The 18,924-nt window shown below is 36.4% G+C and overlaps 1 protein-coding gene across 1 annotated transcript in view; it reads right to left on the bottom strand.

Moving 5' to 3' along the window:
* snx25 (sorting nexin 25) overlaps positions 1–18,924 on the bottom strand; it is a 69,183-nt gene that overhangs the window by 10,450 nt on the left and 39,809 nt on the right. The window contains exons 8-12 of the mRNA XM_082176927.1: positions 16,833–16,964; positions 12,020–12,295; positions 10,531–10,695; positions 7,623–7,754; positions 57–197 (exon numbers count right to left, since the gene is read on the bottom strand). Coding sequence (XP_082033053.1) covers positions 57–197; positions 7,623–7,754; positions 10,531–10,695; positions 12,020–12,295; positions 16,833–16,964 — 846 coding nt within the window. The remainder of the gene's footprint in view (positions 1–56; positions 198–7,622; positions 7,755–10,530; positions 10,696–12,019; positions 12,296–16,832; positions 16,965–18,924) is intronic.

Here is an 18,924-nt window from a genome sequence, read left to right as displayed (position 1 = left end):
AGTCACAGCTTCTCCATGGCAACTGGGCTGCCAGGATGTGACATCGTCAGGCGTACCTCCGTCAACTTCCTGTGCAGAGCCTGGAACTCGCTGATCTTCCTGGTGACGCTCCAGCGGTTGTTCTTGCAGTCGTCGTCTTCAGACAGACTCACGGATACACAGTAACACGCCGTCTGTTCTCCGTTCTCCTCTGAGGCCTGACGGACACACACACACACACACACACACACACACACACACACACACACACACACACACTGGGGTTTAACAAGACAACTGACTGGAGGGATGGATGGATGGATGGATAGATGGATGGATAAATGGAGGGATGGATGGATAAATGGAGGGATGGATGGATAAATGGATGGAGGGATGGATGGATGGATGGATGGATAAATGGAGGGATGGATGGATGGATAAATGGAGGGATGGATGGATGGATAAATGGAGGGATGGATGATAAATGGATGGATAAATGGATGGATGGATTTTTTTTAAATAAGCATTATGCATTTATATATGTATATCATTTATATATTATTTATGTATATACATATTTACATACACACAAACATATATATATACACACTACATATTTGTTGTGCAATATTATAAATATACTGTATATAAAAGCTTAATTTTAAAGTAAATTTTATATAATTTCAAAAATAAGCATATATAGAGTTAATTTAAAAAAAATAAGCATTGATTATATATATTATTAAAATAAGTATTTATGCAATTTTATAAATCCACATTTTTATTTATTTATTTATTTATATATAAATGCTCAATTTTAAAGTTATATATAATTATAACCATATATATGTAACATTATGTATTTTTAATATAGCATTAATACTTATTTTAATTTTTTATATATATATATATATATATAAATCAATGCTTATTTTTCTATATCTATATATATGCTTATTTATAAATGCTCATATACTGTGTATATATATATATATATATATATATATATATATATATATATACACACACATATGCTTATTTTTTAAATAATATATATTTGATTTAAAATTTTAGAATTTATATACAGCATATTTATAATATTGCATCTACCATATACACATATATACATATACATTTATTTACCATTGCAACCACTTCAAAAAAAGCAACTCGATTCTTACTGTGTTTTTAACATGATTCAATTATTTACAATTACTCTGATTCCCACTGTGTAGCTGTAGAGAATCACACTCACATACCAAACATTTGAAAACTCGACATCTAACTCGGCGGTAAAGCATTTCATTAGTTTGGACTGAACCTCCTGCAATCCTTCCACACACTGTGATCTGTGATGGGTCTGATTCTGGATGAAAACAGTAACAGCTGAAACCACTGTGTCATTTTACAGCCGATTAACAGATGAATCACTAATACACTCCTGAGCAGAAATATGCAAATGCTGTTAATTATCAGAGCGTTAAAACTATTGATGCGGCTCTTCACATCCTCTGTTTACTGACACACAACCGCAGCGCTTCATTAAGAAGAACAACGTCACAAATGCTTCTTTATAAAGGTCAGCGGAGTCTCAAACATTCAGGTGAGCAGAACAAAATACTCTACTGTACATGTTACTGTTAAAACAGAGAGGAACCGATCAGATGTTTTATTTGTTATTATTATTTACAAAAGAATAAATATTGTGATGCAAAAAGTAAAATTTTAAGTAAATTCTATATAATTTCAAAAATAAGCATATATATATATAGAGATAATAAAATAAAAAAGCATTGATTATATATATATATATATATTAAAATAAGTGTTTATGCAATATTATAAATACATACATTTAAATGCTCAATTTTAAAGTTATAAATAATTATGATCATATATGTATAACTTTAAAATTCTGTATTTATAAAATTCTATAAATACTTATTTTAATATATATATAAATCAATGCTTATTTAAAAAAATTCTCTCTATATATGCTTATTTATAAATACTTTGATATCATTTTTAAAAAGCAGCATATATATATATATATACACACACACACACAGTATATACACATGCTTATTTTTGAAATGATATATATTTTACTTTAAATTTAAGCATTTATATACAGTAACATATAATATATACGTTACATATAAAACAGAGAAGAACCGATTAGATGTTTTCTTTGTTATTATTATTATTATTATTTACAAAATAAACATTATGATGCATGAACTGCTATATTTAAGATTTTCAGAGTTTGTTCCTCACATATATCGGTCGCATATCTTCAGAATAATCTGGAGAATTCCTCCGAGAGCTTTGAGGCGGTTTATGATTCTGACTATATTGAGACGGAGGTGTTCTGTGAAGTTAAACAGACGGAGTGATTAAAGCGTGTGTGATCTACTGCGGACGGTGACAGTGTTTGTGAAAGAGTCAAACACACAGCAAATGAATCACTGTTGCTTTAAGAAAAGAATGTTGGATGAAACACCGATGACTATCAAACAAATGGTGTTTCAACATGTTGCCATGGCAATCACAACTTAACTCGATGTATCAGCTGACTGTAACCGTGACGATAGAATGTTACAGTGTTGCTCTGTGTGATGAAAGTGTTCCGAAAGCAAAGCTTTGATCTGTAAGTAAGCAATAAGGCTTAACCCCTTCTGCCGTGACTTATTCACGTCACAGCTCTAGCCTCGAGTACTTTTGTGCTTTTATAAAACAGTTACCACTCAATACAAAATATTAAAGCCAAAAAAAATATGTATCAATGCAACTTTCATGAAGTAAAATCACTAAAAGCCTTCCTTCCGCTGGAAAAAATAGTCCCTGACTGTGAACAGCAGCAGAAGTTACATACATTATTTCACCGTTAGATGGCGGCAAACACTGTCTTTATGAGTGAGTCAGTCAGTAGAGAAGACTTTTATATTGAAAGGACTGAAACTTGTGGAAGCTTGTTTCCGCCAGAGTGAAAAATAAAAAAGGTAATTGCGACTTTTAAATCTCACAATTCGCAATTGCGTGTTATAACGTCAGAATTATGAGATATAAACTCGCGATTGCGAGAAATATACTTGAAATTCTGACTTTTTTTCTCAGAATTGCATGTTTATATCTCGCAATTCTGACTTTATAATACGCAATTGGGAGATATAAAGTCAGAATTGCATGATATAAAGTCACAATTGCATGATATAAAGTCACAATTGCGTGTTATAAAGTCAGAATTGTGAGATATAAACTATTCTGAGGTAAAAAAATAAATAAAAATAAAAGTCTGTCTTTTTTTTCCTTAGAATTGGACTTTATATCTCACAATTCTGAGAAAAGATGTCAGAATTCTGACTTCATAAGACGCAATTGCGACTTTATTTCCCGCAATTCTGACTTTATATCTCACAATTCTGACATCTTTTCTCAGAATTGTGAGATGAAAAGTAACAATTATCTTTTAAAATGTTTTATTCTGTGGCGGAAACAAGCTTCCATAGAAACTTGTTGTGAACACGGAGAAGAAAGACGCAACTGACAAATGACTAGCGTGTCAGGACACAGAAAACCCCTGAACTGTTGAAAGGACAAGCTATCGCAGCGGACATTCAAACGGATATTTTATTACGAATACAGGACTGAGCTGAAGGAAGATGCTAAATCTACTGTAAATGCAGGAACACTCGCTAACTCGATCTCTCACAATACTCTACTCTAGCTTTAATGAACAATATCACTGAGAACAAACATGTGTTTACGTTACTAAGAGTGGTTGCTAGGGGTGTTGTGTAGTGATGCACAGAACTGTTGGGTGAAGCGGTCACAGCCGTGTGTTATCGTGAATAAAACTCAGCTATTGACCAATCAGAATCAAGGACTGGAACTAACCGTAATCCTGCTTCTAAAGTGGAACTGCTTTGTGTTGCTGTAACTGTAATTCCTGCGGTTGGAGTAAACTGTACTTTACTGAAAATGACATCACATCCTTCTCTGGTACGTTTGCGTGTGAAAGTCACCAGGTTTTCCAGGATTACCAGATTTACCAGCTTAATGTGGACATGACTGAAAAAATTTGAAAACTTTACATAGTCGAAGTTATTAAGTGTTTCTATCACAGTGATCTTACATTACACAGACTCTTATCAGTCTAGTTTCATCTACAGTTTCAGTACGTGGTTTTCAAAGGAAGTTCACACCAATATTTCTGTCACAGCTCGGCTCAGACGTTTATCTTCAGACCGCAGTCACTGGATTGAGTTTTTTTTATTTTTTTACTACTGATAATTAAAAAATACAAATCAAGTAGTTCTTATTACTATTTTGTCAGCCAGTGAAATGCTGGTACTTTTGACACCTATAGTATCTATACACATCAGTACATGAATACACACACTATATATCAGTGGTGGCTGCTGGTCTTTTAAAGAGGGGAAGCTCATTTTCGGCCTACATCATAAAAATTTTCCATTTTTTTTATACGTAAATTATACGTTCCTTTTCAAGAAAATGCTCTGTGACCCTGTCGTACCAACTAGGCGTCTTTTCCAGTGACTTGACCAGTGTCCTCTCAATGGCCAGCAGAGTTAGCTATAATTGTATAAATGTAATAATATAACAAAGGTATAAATAATATAATAAAGTATAATAATAATACTACTACTAATATATTTTTTAATTATTTTTTAATTATTACTAATAATAATATAAAAATTATAATAAGTAATAATATGATAAAGGTATAAATGTATAATTGTGAGAAATTACACAAATCAACAGACTGTGACGCTACGGGAATGTATGAGAAGGAAATCGACTCAGCCGATCTGTTATATGTTACTGATTCTGAACGAACTCGTCTTTGAGATGAACGTTTTCTAACGCATTTTTAGTCAATAAAAAGTTAATACAATAATACATATTTGACCATTCATTTTTTTACATTATAGGGGAAGCCGAGCTTCCCTTGCAGTCTTAAAGAAATCCCCACTGCTATATATATATATATATATATATATATACATATATACACACATGCATTTATATACGCATGCATGTATGTACGCATGTATGTATGTACGCATGCATGTACGCATGTATGTATGTACGCATGTATGTATGCATGTATGCATGCATGTATGTATGTATGTATGTATGTATGTACGCATGTATGTATGTATGTATGTATGTACGCATGTATGTATGTATGTATGTATGTATGTACGCATGCATGTACGCATGTATGCATGTATGCATGTACGCATGTATGTATGCATGTATGTATGTATGTATGTATGTATGTACGTACGCATGCATGTACGCATGTATGTACGTACGCATGTATGTATGTACGCATGCATGTAAGCATGTATGTATGTACGCATGTATGTATGTACGCATGTATGTACGTATGTATGTATGTATGTATGTATGTATGTATGTATGTATGTATGTATGTATGTATGTATGTACGCATGTATGCATGTACGCATGTATGTACGTATGTATGTACGCATGTATGCATGTACGCATGTATGTACGTATGTATGTATGTATGTATGTATGTATGTATGCATGTATGCACGTATGTATGTATGTATGTATGTATGTATGTATGTATGTATGTATGTACGTATGTATGTATGTATGTATGTATGTATGTATGCATGTATGCACGTATGTATGTATGTATGTATGTATGTATGTATGTATGTATGTATGTATGTACGCATGTATGCATGTATGTACGTATGTATGTATGTATGTATGTATGTATGTATGCATGTATGTATGTATGTATGTACGCATGTATGCACGTATGTATGTATGTATGTATGTATGTATGCATGTATGCACGTATGTATGTATGTATGTATGTATGTATGTATGTATGTATGTACGCATGTATGCATGTACGCATGTATGTACGTATGTATGTATGTATGTATGTATGTATGTATGCATGTATGTACGTATGTACGTATGTACGTATGTATGTATGTATGTATGTATGTATGTATGCACGTATGTATGTATGTATGTATGTATGTATGTATGTATGTATGTATGTATGTATGTATGTACGCATGTATGCATGTACGCATGTATGTACGTATGTATGTATGTATGTATGTATGTATGTATGTATGTATGTATGTATGTACGCATGTATGCATGTACGCATGTATGTACGTATGTATGTATGTATGTATGTATGTATGTATGCATGTATGCACGTATGTATGTATGTATGTACGTATGTATGTATGTATGTATGTACGTACGCATGCATGTACGCTTGTATGTATGTACGCATGTATGTACGCATGTATGTATGCATGTATGTATGTATGTACGTACGCATGTATGTATGTACGCATGCATGTAAGCATGTATGTATGTACGCATGTATGTATGTACGCATGTATGTACGTATGTATGTATGTATGTACGCATGTATGCATGTATGCACGTATGTATGTATGTATGTATGCATGTATGCACGTATGTATGTATGTATGTATGTACGTATGTATGTATGTATGTATGTATGTATGTATGCATGTATGCACGTATGTATGTATGTATGCATGTATGTATGTATGCATGTATGTACGTATGTATGCATGTACGTATGTATGTATGTATGTACGTACGTACGTATGTATGTATGTATGTATGCATGTATGTACGTATGTATGTATGTACGTACGTATGTACGCATGTATGTATGTACGCATGTATGTATGTACGTATGTATGTATGTATGTATGTATGTACGCATGTATGTATGTACGCATGTATGTACGTATGTATGTATGTACGCATGTATGTACGTATGTATGTACGTACGTATGTACGTACGTACGTACGTACGTACGTACGTACGCACGCATGTATGTACGTATGTATGTATGTACGTACGTATGTATGTATGTATGCATGTATGTACGTACGTACGCATGCATGTATGTATGTACGCATGTATGTATGTATGTATGTACGCATGTACGTATGTATGTATGTATGTATGTACGTATGTATGTATGTACGCATGTATGTACGCATGTATGTACGCATGTATGTACGCATGTATGTACGCATGCATGTATGTACGTATGTATGCATGTATGTATGTACGCATGTATGTATGTACGCATGTATGTATGTACGCATGTATGCATGTATGTATGTATGTATGTATGTATGTACGTATGTATGCATGTATGTACGTATGTATGTATGTATGTATGTATGTATGCATGTATGTATGTACGTATGTATGTATGCATGTATGTATGCATGCATGTATGTATGTATGTATATATATATATATATATATATATATATATATATATATATATATATATATATTTATAGTGTGTGTATTAATATACTGATGTGTATAGATAGTCAAAAGTACAATAAATGTATATATATATACATATAAAAGTGTGTACATTTATATCAAATAAATGCAGGCTTGATGAGCAGAAGAGACTTCTTTCAAACTTTTGACTTTTTTTTTTTACGATTTATTTTCTTTGCTTCTCGAATCTAAAGCCTGTGCTGATCTCCGTCCCGCCACAGACACAGTTGATGAGCTGAACACGTGTTGAACGGGATGTTTTCCTGACCTCTGCGCTGCTGACGACGGCCCTCCACACGCCCAGGTTCTCACACCAGCAGTCGGTGCGCGAGATGTGCAGCGTGAGGTCACTGTGCTCCTTCTCCATGGTGCAGATCTCCTCCTTCAGCAGAGACACGATCTACACACACACACACACACACACACTCTGATGAGTTACAGGAGCAGACGACTGACCCAGAGATCATGTGACAGAGAAATCATCTAATGCATTCAATCAAACCGCAATAAACTCCAGTAGTCGATACAAGGGGCAAAATGACACTTTACCTTAGTTAACATGAACTAAGAATGAACAATACTTCTACAGCATTTATTAATCTTCATTAGCATTTACTAATACGTTATTAAAATTAATGCACTGTGAACTAACATTAACAAACAATGAACGGCTGTATTTTTATTAACTAACATTAACACAGATTAACTAATACTGTAACAAATGTATTGCTCATGGTTAGTTCATGTTAGTTAATACATTAACTAATGTTAACTAATGAACCTTATTGTTAAGTGTTACCCAAAATACATAAATACTAGGGTGTAACGATGCCCTCATGTCACGATTCGTTACACATCACGATACTGAACTCACGACACCATATTACTGCGATACTCCAAGACATATGATAAAATGTACTGATGATTTAAAATGCTGAAATTGATATTACAGTGTGTGTGTAAATGAATAGTCTTGGACTTGATGCTGAAACCCAAAGCACAGGACGATAGAGACACCAGAATAACAATATTCATGATTCTGAAGCTGAAAACACAGGATTATTGTAGACGAATATGCTTGATCTCTGTCACTGACTAGATATATTTAACATAATGTCGGACACTTTTTACTGGTAACATCAGACATTATCAGGACACACAAATATGCATTATTCAACATTATTATTCAACATTATATATAGTAGTTTAATGTAGTACTGACACTAAAACTCTGAAAACTTGAATTTTTACACACACTATACTTCAACTATACACAATACATATTGTCACTATAAATGATACATATTGATGCATTTTTGTATTGCGATATATTTTGATTTTTTAGTTATTTATTTTATTGCAAAATAAAACTCCCAAAATGATTGCAAACATGTCATTGAGATGTTCGTCAGTCTAGTTTCATCCACAGTTTCAGTATGTGGTTCTCAAAGGAAGTTCACACCAATATTTCTGTCATGATTGGCTCGGACGTTTATCTTCAGACCGCAGCTGCTTTCAGTCATTACTACTGATAATGTGTGTTTTTTTGATTTTTTTTATATTTCATCTTGATTTTGCTTGTGAAACTCTGGTACTTTAGACAAGCTACAGGTTCTGCTCTTTTCCTGCTACCTGGTTTTACAACATGAATAATCAATTGGGAAATACTGATAAAATCGTAACATACAATATTCAAAAAAAATAAAAAAATAATGTTAAAATATTATTCTGTATAACATAACTCATTTGTTTAAGTTACTTTATCGCTCCAAATTAGGATGAGATATGAAAAATAATGGGGTATTAATTTGTATAGGAAACAAATGGCCTATCAAACATTCTACACTGCCGTTAAGTAGTTTAAGAAATTTGTACTTTTATTCAACTAGGATTAATTAAATTGAACAAAAGTGACAGTAATAACATTTAGGTTACAAATGATTTCTGTTTCAAATAAATGTTGTCTTTTTATTCATCAAAGAATCCTGAAAAATAAAATGTATCACGGTTTCTACAAAAATATGAATTGTTTTCAACATTGCTAATAATCATAAATGTTTCTTGATCATCAAATCATCATATTAGAATGATTTGTGAAGGATCATGTGACACTGAAGACTGGAGAAATTATGCTGAAAATTCATCTTTGATCACAGGAATAAATTACACTTTACTATATATTCACATAGAAAACTGCTGATTTACATTATAATAATATTTCACTATTTTTAGTGTATTTTTGATCAGATAAAAGCCCTTGGTGAGCAGAAGAGACTCTTTCTCAAACATTATACTGACCACAAACTTTGGAACTGTATGTCTTTAAATTAATTAAAAAACTCATTCATAATAAACAAAGAAGCATATATTAAAGGCTGCACAATTAAACATGTAGATTACTGCTCTCCACTTGATCACATGGATGCTTCGGCCAATCACAGACGTGCAAGCAGTCTGACGCACAATAAATGAGTCAGAATTTACTATTTATTATTGTTTCAAACAGGGTTTGACATTAACACCCGCCAACCCGACAAATGCGGGTAAAAATCATCTGTGGCGGGAAACGCCGTCGAATCACGAGCCAGTTTGAAGCGTTATTTATCATATTTACTCAGTTTCTGGAGAAGTTCGTGCAAGACAAATCTGTGCAGATTTAGTGAAAATACTCGTGAGTCTTCATGATATATTAAATATTGCACAGAATCTGCTCATATCTGGCTTACTTGAACACACACGTCACTACACAACACATAACGGCACGCTTGTTCATTTGCATTGAAGCAATAGTGAAGATTAATAAGCATTTGGTGAACAGAAAATACATTGTTATTTTCCAACATCCTACATTTATTTATGTTTGTTGTCCTGTATTAATCTGTCCAACTAAACACATTTTTTGTGAAAAGGATGAAAGAGGAAATGAGGAGGAGATGCTGGATGACAGGATTTTGTTTGAATAATAAATCCAAATTGTATAATATATATATATACTGTATATATATAGCTTTGACATAGTTAATCTGATTCATTTCTTCTTCTTTTTGTTGGCTAGTAGAACTTCTGAATGGCCGGTAACTTAAACATTTTGCAGCCAAATTGGCCGGTGAGTGAAAAGGTTAATCTCAAACCCTGGTTTGAAATAAGAGTGCAGTATTTGCCATGACTGGGATCACCTTCTTATCAGGCCGGGGTGCGTTCTGGATGGAGCCGAGCGCTTGGCGTTTGTACTCCAGTCTCTCGTACAGCTGGTGTAGTTTGGTGACGGCGTAACTGGCCTGTTCGTTGATGCCTCGACTGCCTTCATCCAGGGCCACGTCCCCTCCTTCCATCACGTGACACTAAACACACACAAATCAACCAGGACTGAGTGTTCGCATGTAGAAGACGGACTCGTGTCGTGTTAAAGAGGACCTGATTGATTCCAGCTCACATGGATCCACGAACAAGACATAATTCTGTATTACACTGACAGGCAAGTCATTTGGCGATGTCACTTTGTACAGAAAGACTACCCGCCTAACTTTAGCTGGACAATAACTTTATTCTAGATCTGCTGTAAAGTCTAAACAATCTCTGTTACTGTAATCTCCTATTATCACTGTAAAGCTGCTTTGAAACAGTCTATACTGTTAAAGCGCAGTATAAATGAAGGTGACTATTATGCCCTTTTTGAGTTTGTTTTTGAGCTCCACTAGAATTGTTACATTGTTGCGGCTCCTCTCTTCCCAGTCTGTCAGTAACCCTCTGTTTAGTTCCTGTCTCTATGAAGCCCCTCCTTCTGAAAAGCACTCTGTGCTCTGATTGGTCGGCTGGAGCAGTGTGTTGTGATTGGTCGAGCGCTTTGAGCGTGTTTGGGAAATGTCCCGCCCCTTACCATAACCGCCAGTTATAACCATTGACTGTAAAATAATATGGGCGTAGTGTGTGTGACGTCACCCGTAGTGTTTCTGAGGAGCGTTTTTGAAGCCCAAAGTGGGCGGAGCCGGCCGTCGCCATCTTGGCAACGTCACTCCCGAATAAACGTAAATGTGCAGCGAGGCGGATTAGCTGAGGTGACGTGACGCTAACAGACAAACGGCTAGTAGTGACATCAGCGGCAATCCACCTGTCACTCAAGTGGCCACGCCCTTAATTATGCACAACTTTAAGGCTTAATATAATTTAAATGGATGAGTTATAAAAAATATTCACCCCCCTCACAGTCGTCATGAAGGGCAAAATTAGCTTTATAGACCAAAACCACTTTTTGTACCAGACTGTAAACATGTTTTATTCTGCTGTAAAGTTGGGCATTTTAACATGGGGGTTTATGGGATTGACTCTCTTCTGCAGCCGGTCTCTAGTGGCCAGTGGATGAACTGCAGTTTAAGTCTCTTCAGTGTTCAATCAAGAGAGAGAGACTGGAAGGTTGCTGTTTGGTTTTAACACACTATTAACTTACTCAACCAGGCCCCGCCCCTTTATTCAGCGTATTAATTATTTAAATGAGGAATATTGTGACGTGTTCGTTCCCGGAAGAAACTCAAGACTACAATGGAGGTGTTTCAGGAGTTCAGGAACACTGACACTGATATAGAGAAGAACTGTGTGACTTTGCAGAGATTTATCATGATCAAACAGCAACATTACACACTGAAGAAAGATGAAGATGGAGAAACTCACGGTGTCGTCCTTCTCCTCGCTGCTGGACTGTGAGCTGCTCCGCTGCTCCTCTCGTTTAATGAGCCGCTCGTACAGGTCGCTCACCAGGAATGATGGGTAATATCGCTCCTTCATGGTCTCGTAAACGTCTCCCTGGATCCTGTGAAACACGTCGGTGCCCTTGTTCCCCACCAGCGTCTGCTGGATCTCTTTATAAAGAGCCTTTTCCACCGGGATCTCCCGGCTCTCCACGAAGAAGTTCTGGTAGATCTCTCCCACAAGCCCCGGCACTTCATTCTGCAGCCCAGAGGACATGAGCTCAGATACACACACACAACACACACTCTTCTTTAGAGGTATTATCCTTTACAAGTGAATCGCACGGAAACAGAAACAGGCGTAGGTCACTTTCACCCGCAATAAAAACTAACTATATATCCACATCAGTAAAATAGATAATAAAATAAATACATAAATAAATAATTAATGAAGAAATTATCTATATTTTTATGTGTTTTATGAGTGAGTGAGTGAGTGAGTGAGTGAGTGAGTGTGTGTGTGTGTGAGTGAGTGAGTGAGTGTGTGAGTGAGTGAGTGAGTGAGTGAGTGAGTGTGAGTGAGTGAGTGAGTGAGTGAGTGAGTGAGTGAGTGAGTGTGTGTGTGTGTGTGAGTGAGTGAGTGAGTGAGTGAGTGAGTGTGTGTGTGTGTGTGAGTGAGTGAGTGAGTGAGTGAGTGTGTGTGTGTGTGAGTGAGTGAGTGAGTGAGTGTGTGTGAGTGAGTGAGTGAGTGAGTGAGTGAGTGAGTGAGTGTGTGAGTGAGTGAGTGAGTGAGTGAGTGAGTGAGTGAGTGAGTGAGTGAGTGAGTGAGTGTGTGAGTGAGTGAGTGAGTGAGTGAGTGTGTGAGTGAGTGAGTGAGTGAGTGAGTGTGTGTGAGTGAGTGAGTGAGTGAGTGAGTGAGTGAGTGAGTGAGTGAGTGAGTGTGTGAGTGAGTGAGTGAGTGAGTGAGTGAGTGAGTGAGTGAGTGTGTGAGTGAGTGAGTGAGTGAGTGAGTGAGTGAGTGTGTGAGTGAGTGAGTGAGTGAGTGAGTGAGTGTGTGTGAGTGAGTGAGTGAGTGAGTGAGTGTGTGAGTGAGTGAGTGTGTGTGTGTGTGAGTGAGTGAGTGAGTGAGTGAGTGAGTGTGTGTGTGTGAGTGAGTGAGTGAGTGAGTGTGTGTGAGTGAGTGAGTGAGTGAGTGAGTGAGTGAGTGAGTGAGTGAGTGAGTGAGTGAAGCATAACATTTTACATTAAAATAGAAAAAAGTATTTATTTTATATTTTATGCAAAATAGATATATTAAAGGTACAATATGCAAGAATTTTTTTGCCGCTAGAGGGCGCTACATTCCAAACAACAACAACGGCGTAGCTTGATGATGATGTGAAGGAGCGTGGAATGATGGGAACTGTCATTTTAGACTCCACCGTGGATGTAAATCAGTCAGAGGGGAATCGAAAAATCATGTTCATGGATGAGGCTAAGTTCTATTTTTATAAATGTTGCGTTTAATAACATGCTTTTTGTGGCGAGGGGGGGCGTGGTTCAGCGCGGTCTGTGATGGGAGAGAGAAGAGACGAGCAAGTAGGTCAAGTGCAAATGACGAACCTGTGTCTTATTGCAGTATTATTGGCGTGGAGAGACCGCTAATAAGCCGCGCTGGAACGAGAGAGAGACTGGAGAGAAAACTGGACGCAGAGGAAGAAAACCGGTGGATCCGAGCTCTCATTTTTGAACTGTTTTGTGCCGTCGCGGTTGCCACGGTGAATGCACGTTGTGCGCGACTTTTGTTTGTTTTGTTTTATTTGAATAAAGTACGAGTCCCAGTCACGCCGATCCCTGTCTTCTTCCTTCCTGACTCTTAAACCTCATCACACTTTTATTTCATTAAAATGAATTAACCACAAGAAAAGTAAGGTTTAACATTGGTTATCATAGATGTTACTGTATTTGTTGAATTCATTGTTGTGATAACGCTGCGCAGTTTTACGTGTTCTAAACAATTGTTGTAAAAGTACATTCGAACATGCCCACATCATTTGCCAAAATACTGATTAATCTTTATGTATAACACATGCTATGTTTATTTACATGGCCATAAACACCAGACGTGATAAACAATGTTTAAACTAAACACAAATCTAAAGCAATAATACTTTCCTTACATAAACATAACTATTACCGAATGCTACATTTGGAAAATATAAAATTAAGCATGCTTTGTCGACAGAACCAGCTGCAATCGGTAAAGAATAATTGTGTACCATAACGACTGCAAGAAACAAGCTAAAGTTTGTAGTAGCTTGATAGACGCTACAACTTCCGCATTTGTCCAGGACTCCACGCAGTATGAGCGGAAACCGAGGGTGACGCGGATATGACGCAATTGACTGGCGACTCCCAGCTCACCCCTGCTCTAACGCCCCGTTTCCTTGGTTAAAATCGCAATTTTCTCACGATTTAAAAATAGTTGGAAACATTTGGGATATTGTAAGTAATCAACTTAACAAAATATATAACACTGGCCTTGAGATTTTGGGATATTTTAATGCAAAATTCTTACATATTGTACCTTTAACTATGGATCTCGTAATTTTTAGCTTTTTTGTAATTTCTATCATTTTCAATGATGATTTTCAATAATATTATGAATAGTTTCCTCTATTGCCATACAAATCCTCTAACACAATTTAAAACAAAAATAACACAAACAAACAAATGAATAATAATTGTGTATATAGCATAACATTTTGTATTACAATATTAATATTTTGTAACATTTTACGCTAATGTTGTGCAATATAGAGTATGGATTTTTTTTGGTGCAATTTCTATTATTTCTATTAACCACTCATTCATGAATTAAAGGCAGTACAATTACTACACTTGCATAAATATATTACCCATAAGTTTTATTTCAATTTCAATTTACAATATAAATAACAGATTGTTTCCCCATTACTGTAATGACGTTTTTCACATTATGGTAATTTCAATTAGGGAGAAAATGTGATTTCATATGGCTAATCTTAACCGTTTGGTTTCACGCTGAACAGATGCTAACTATTAATAAGACGTGTCAACAACATTAAACAGATTATTACAAATCTGCTGTCGCGCAGAAATGACCCAAACATTCCTCCTCAGCGATTTACCAGCTGACATCATCCTAGCCTACAGTCAAACCAACATTTACTCAGACACCTTCAACATCGCTCACATTATCACAGTTTATTTGCTATAGTTTAGAAAATGGTGATAAAATATGAGCAGAACTCAGTTGATATTTGACTGGTTTTGTCCGTCCTTCTGTTAGACTGTCTCACACATGAATTATGTTGAATATCTGTCAGCTGTTAAATTTAACTACACAATTAGATAATACCAGTTTAGCTCAACCAATCACCAAGCAATGCTTCATTGTGTTCAGTCTGTTTTTTATACATTTTTTATATATTTTACTGGTTATCCACTGTATGAAGATTATTTGGGTGTAATATGTCACAGTTTACTTTATTTTGCTCTCCTCACTTACAGAAATGAACTATAGTGGAAAATATGAAAATATGAAAAATGATATCTGGTGTCTGAATAATTTTTGGTTTGACTATAATATTCCACACTCACTCAACATTTCTGAAAACTGAAGCTTTCCAGGACTCATCTCTGACACTCTGATAAATGTCAGTGCCAGTTATTGCTAAATTAACACAGCTGGACGTAACGCGCCGGAACGATTACACATTTATCTGAGTCACACACTGATGTGTTGGTCCGGGTTTCAGCCGTGTGTCCGATGTTAATGTCTGGATAAAAGTGCCAGCGAAATGACCAATTAGGAAATGTACAATTGTGCGAGCGACAGGAAAATCAGTGCTCAGATGTGGCAGACGGTGATCGATTCTCATGAATATGAAGGTCATTAACAGGGTCTAGTCTGGGATTGTATTGCCATCCGAATCCAGAATGTCAGTGTTTTTCTCCCTCCATCCGTGTAAAAATTCCCGACTCAACTGTTTAAAGACAAACTCCATGATCATGCTGGAATTTCTGGCAAAATCCACATGCATTTTTGATAAAAATCTCTTTTGTGCACAAAAGCTGCTTTTATTTGATCAAAAATACAGTAAAAATAGTGAAATATTATTAGAATTTAATATATCTGTTTTCTATGTGAATATATAGTAAAGTGTAATTTATTCCTGTGATCAAAGCTGAGTGTTCAGCATCATTACTCCAGTCTTCAGTGTCACATGATCCTTCACAAATCATTCTAATATGATGATTTGATGCTCAAGAAACATTTATGATTATAATTAATGTTGAAAACAGCTGCATATTTTTGTGGAAACCGAGATACATTTTATTTTCCAGGATTCTTAGATGAATAGAAAGTTTAAAAGAACAATGTGCTGAAGTGTGTGTGTTTGACCCTGTGCTGAAGTGTGTGTGTCTGACCCTGTGCTGAAGTGTGTGTGTTTGACCCTGTGCTGAAGTGTGTGTGTTTGACCCTGTGCTGAAGTGTGTGTGTCTGACCCAGTGCTGAAGTGTGTGTGTCTGACCCAGTGCTGAAGTGTGTGTGTCTGACCCTGTGCTGAAGTGTGTGTCTGACCCTGTGCTGAAGTGTGTGTGTTTGACCCTGTGCTGAAGTGTGTGTGTCTGACCCTGTGCTGAAGTGTGTGTCTGACCCTGTGCTGAAGTCTGACCCTGTGCTGAAGTGTGTGTCTGACCCTGTGCTGAAGTGTGTGTCTGACCCTGTGCTGAAGTGTGTGTCTGACCTTGTGCTGAAGTGTGTGTCTGACCTTGTTTGCGCTCCTCAGCGTCTCCACGAGCTCCCAGAAGCTGATCAGAGCCCTCTTCTCCACGCGCTCCATATAGACGCGGAAATGCTCCCGGTACACAGAGTTCGACATGATCTCCTCGAACTGAAGGATCTGTGAGAGGACGAGAAACAAATCAAGCATTATTAAAAACACTTGACCTCACTAGAAAACATTGGACTGTAGCGGTTCATCTCTAGTTTCACCAGCAACACACACACACACACACACACCCTCTTAAAAGGGTTTCTACACTTTAAGAGTATTTTATATTTTAGGGAACTGTTTTCTTTCTGAACCCAAGAATGTTTTGCTGTTATACCTTTAAAGTTATTTATATGTCAAACCATGTGTAAATTCATAAGGGACTGTTCGTTTTTTATTTAAGGGGCCACCAGAGGAGTTTTGAGATAAATTGTCAAAAAAGACATGACCCTCCCTTCGCCAGCAATACATTTTTCTATGACCCTCCAAAATGATTGTGAAAAAAGGCATGACCCTCCCCGATAATTTATTGATTAGCCTACTTCTGTACTGGTTTGCGCTTGGCAAAGATGTTCAGATAGCCATTGTTTTTCTGTTTTTTTTTTACAACCATGACAATTAAAGCACGTCCAGAACAGGGATAACACATTCTGACCAGCACAGTCTAGTTCGCTTGTGCATTCACGTCATTTTGTTCAGATATAAGTCGTAATATTGAGTTTGTAATATAAATATCTGATTAATATCAAATAGGATGCGCTTCGTTGATTTAAACAACCTGAAATGTTCTTTAGTTTCCCGGTGCTCGTTCTCTTCAGCTTCAACGCGCGCGATCAAGCAGCAACGCAAAACATTAAAACTAAAAGCTATTGGGGCTGTCATATCATTATAATTGTAGCCTATACACTATTGTAATAAAAAGTTGTAAATTCTTTGGGTTTAGTTGCATTCTTCAGCAACCGTTGAGTTGATTAACCTTCTAGCAAAGTGACTCAGTTTAACGCTCGTTCTCTTCAGTATCAGCGCGCGCCGCTCAAACAGCAATGATGTCATTTTGAAACGCATAATATTAAAGATGTTTAGCCTACTATTACGGTAATATTAAAAATCCCCCCCCCCCCCCCCCAAAAAAACCAAACATTAATGCGTTGTTATTATTAATAACTAGCACTTTTTTGTTCTCGTATTATTTTCATCAACAATATGGTTTGATTAAAGTAATTTCCTTATTGTGCAGAGGCGATTCCATTTTTTTTAATCCATGGCACATGCATTTTTTAAAGTGTTACCATTTTTTAATAGAGAAAGTTGGCCATAGGAATGTAAAATTTATTTTATAATAAAGTTTCCAGAAATTCGACCAGGTATTAATGTTATGTTACTTACATTTGACTTATGTTATGTTGCTAACTTCCTACCGTTTCTGCTGTTGGTTTGAAGCTTTAAAATAATATTATGCTAGGCAACGTGAAACTTTGAGCTAGTCATTCGGTCATTCCAGCTTCATGTCAGTGACGTTACTTCGGAGCCGTAGATTTACACTCACAGGACAGGACACTGCACTTATTCGCAATCACAAAAGTTCATTATTTGCTCGTGCTTTAAAGCTTTGCCGGGTAAACATTTCATTGGCGTTCTGTTCTGACATGATGCATTTTTTTCTGAGCGCGTACGCGCGCGCGCACTGTCAAACGATTTTTGTTGGGTCAGACCCATCTGCTAGCGATGGGGGGCCGAGACTGAGAGAGCTACATGGAGCAACATGGAATAATATGCACCAAACAAGCCACTTGGAAATTTAGTTGCTTTCATGAATACAAAATACAATACAAATTTTGGGTGACCCTCCCCTTGACTGAAAAAAAGTTGGATGACCCTCCCCTCAACAAAGAATAAAAATACATGACCCTCCCCTATTTTCCTCCGGTGGTCCATTCCATAAATACCGAACGGTCCCTAAGTCGACAGCATTGCTGAGTATTTCCTCCTTAAAACTGCAGTGAACCAAAGACAGTCTCAAACACACGCATTGAAATCGCTGGTGTTTCTGACGTCACAAACTACCTTGTAACCAATCAGATCAACGTGT

Source organism: Leuciscus leuciscus, assembly GCF_965113295.1.
Source record: "Leuciscus leuciscus genome assembly, chromosome: 8".
Lineage (NCBI taxonomy): Eukaryota > Metazoa > Chordata > Actinopteri > Cypriniformes > Leuciscidae > Leuciscus > Leuciscus leuciscus.
Note: the sequence above shows the minus strand (reverse complement) of the source record. Positions and strands in the feature narration are given on the sequence as shown.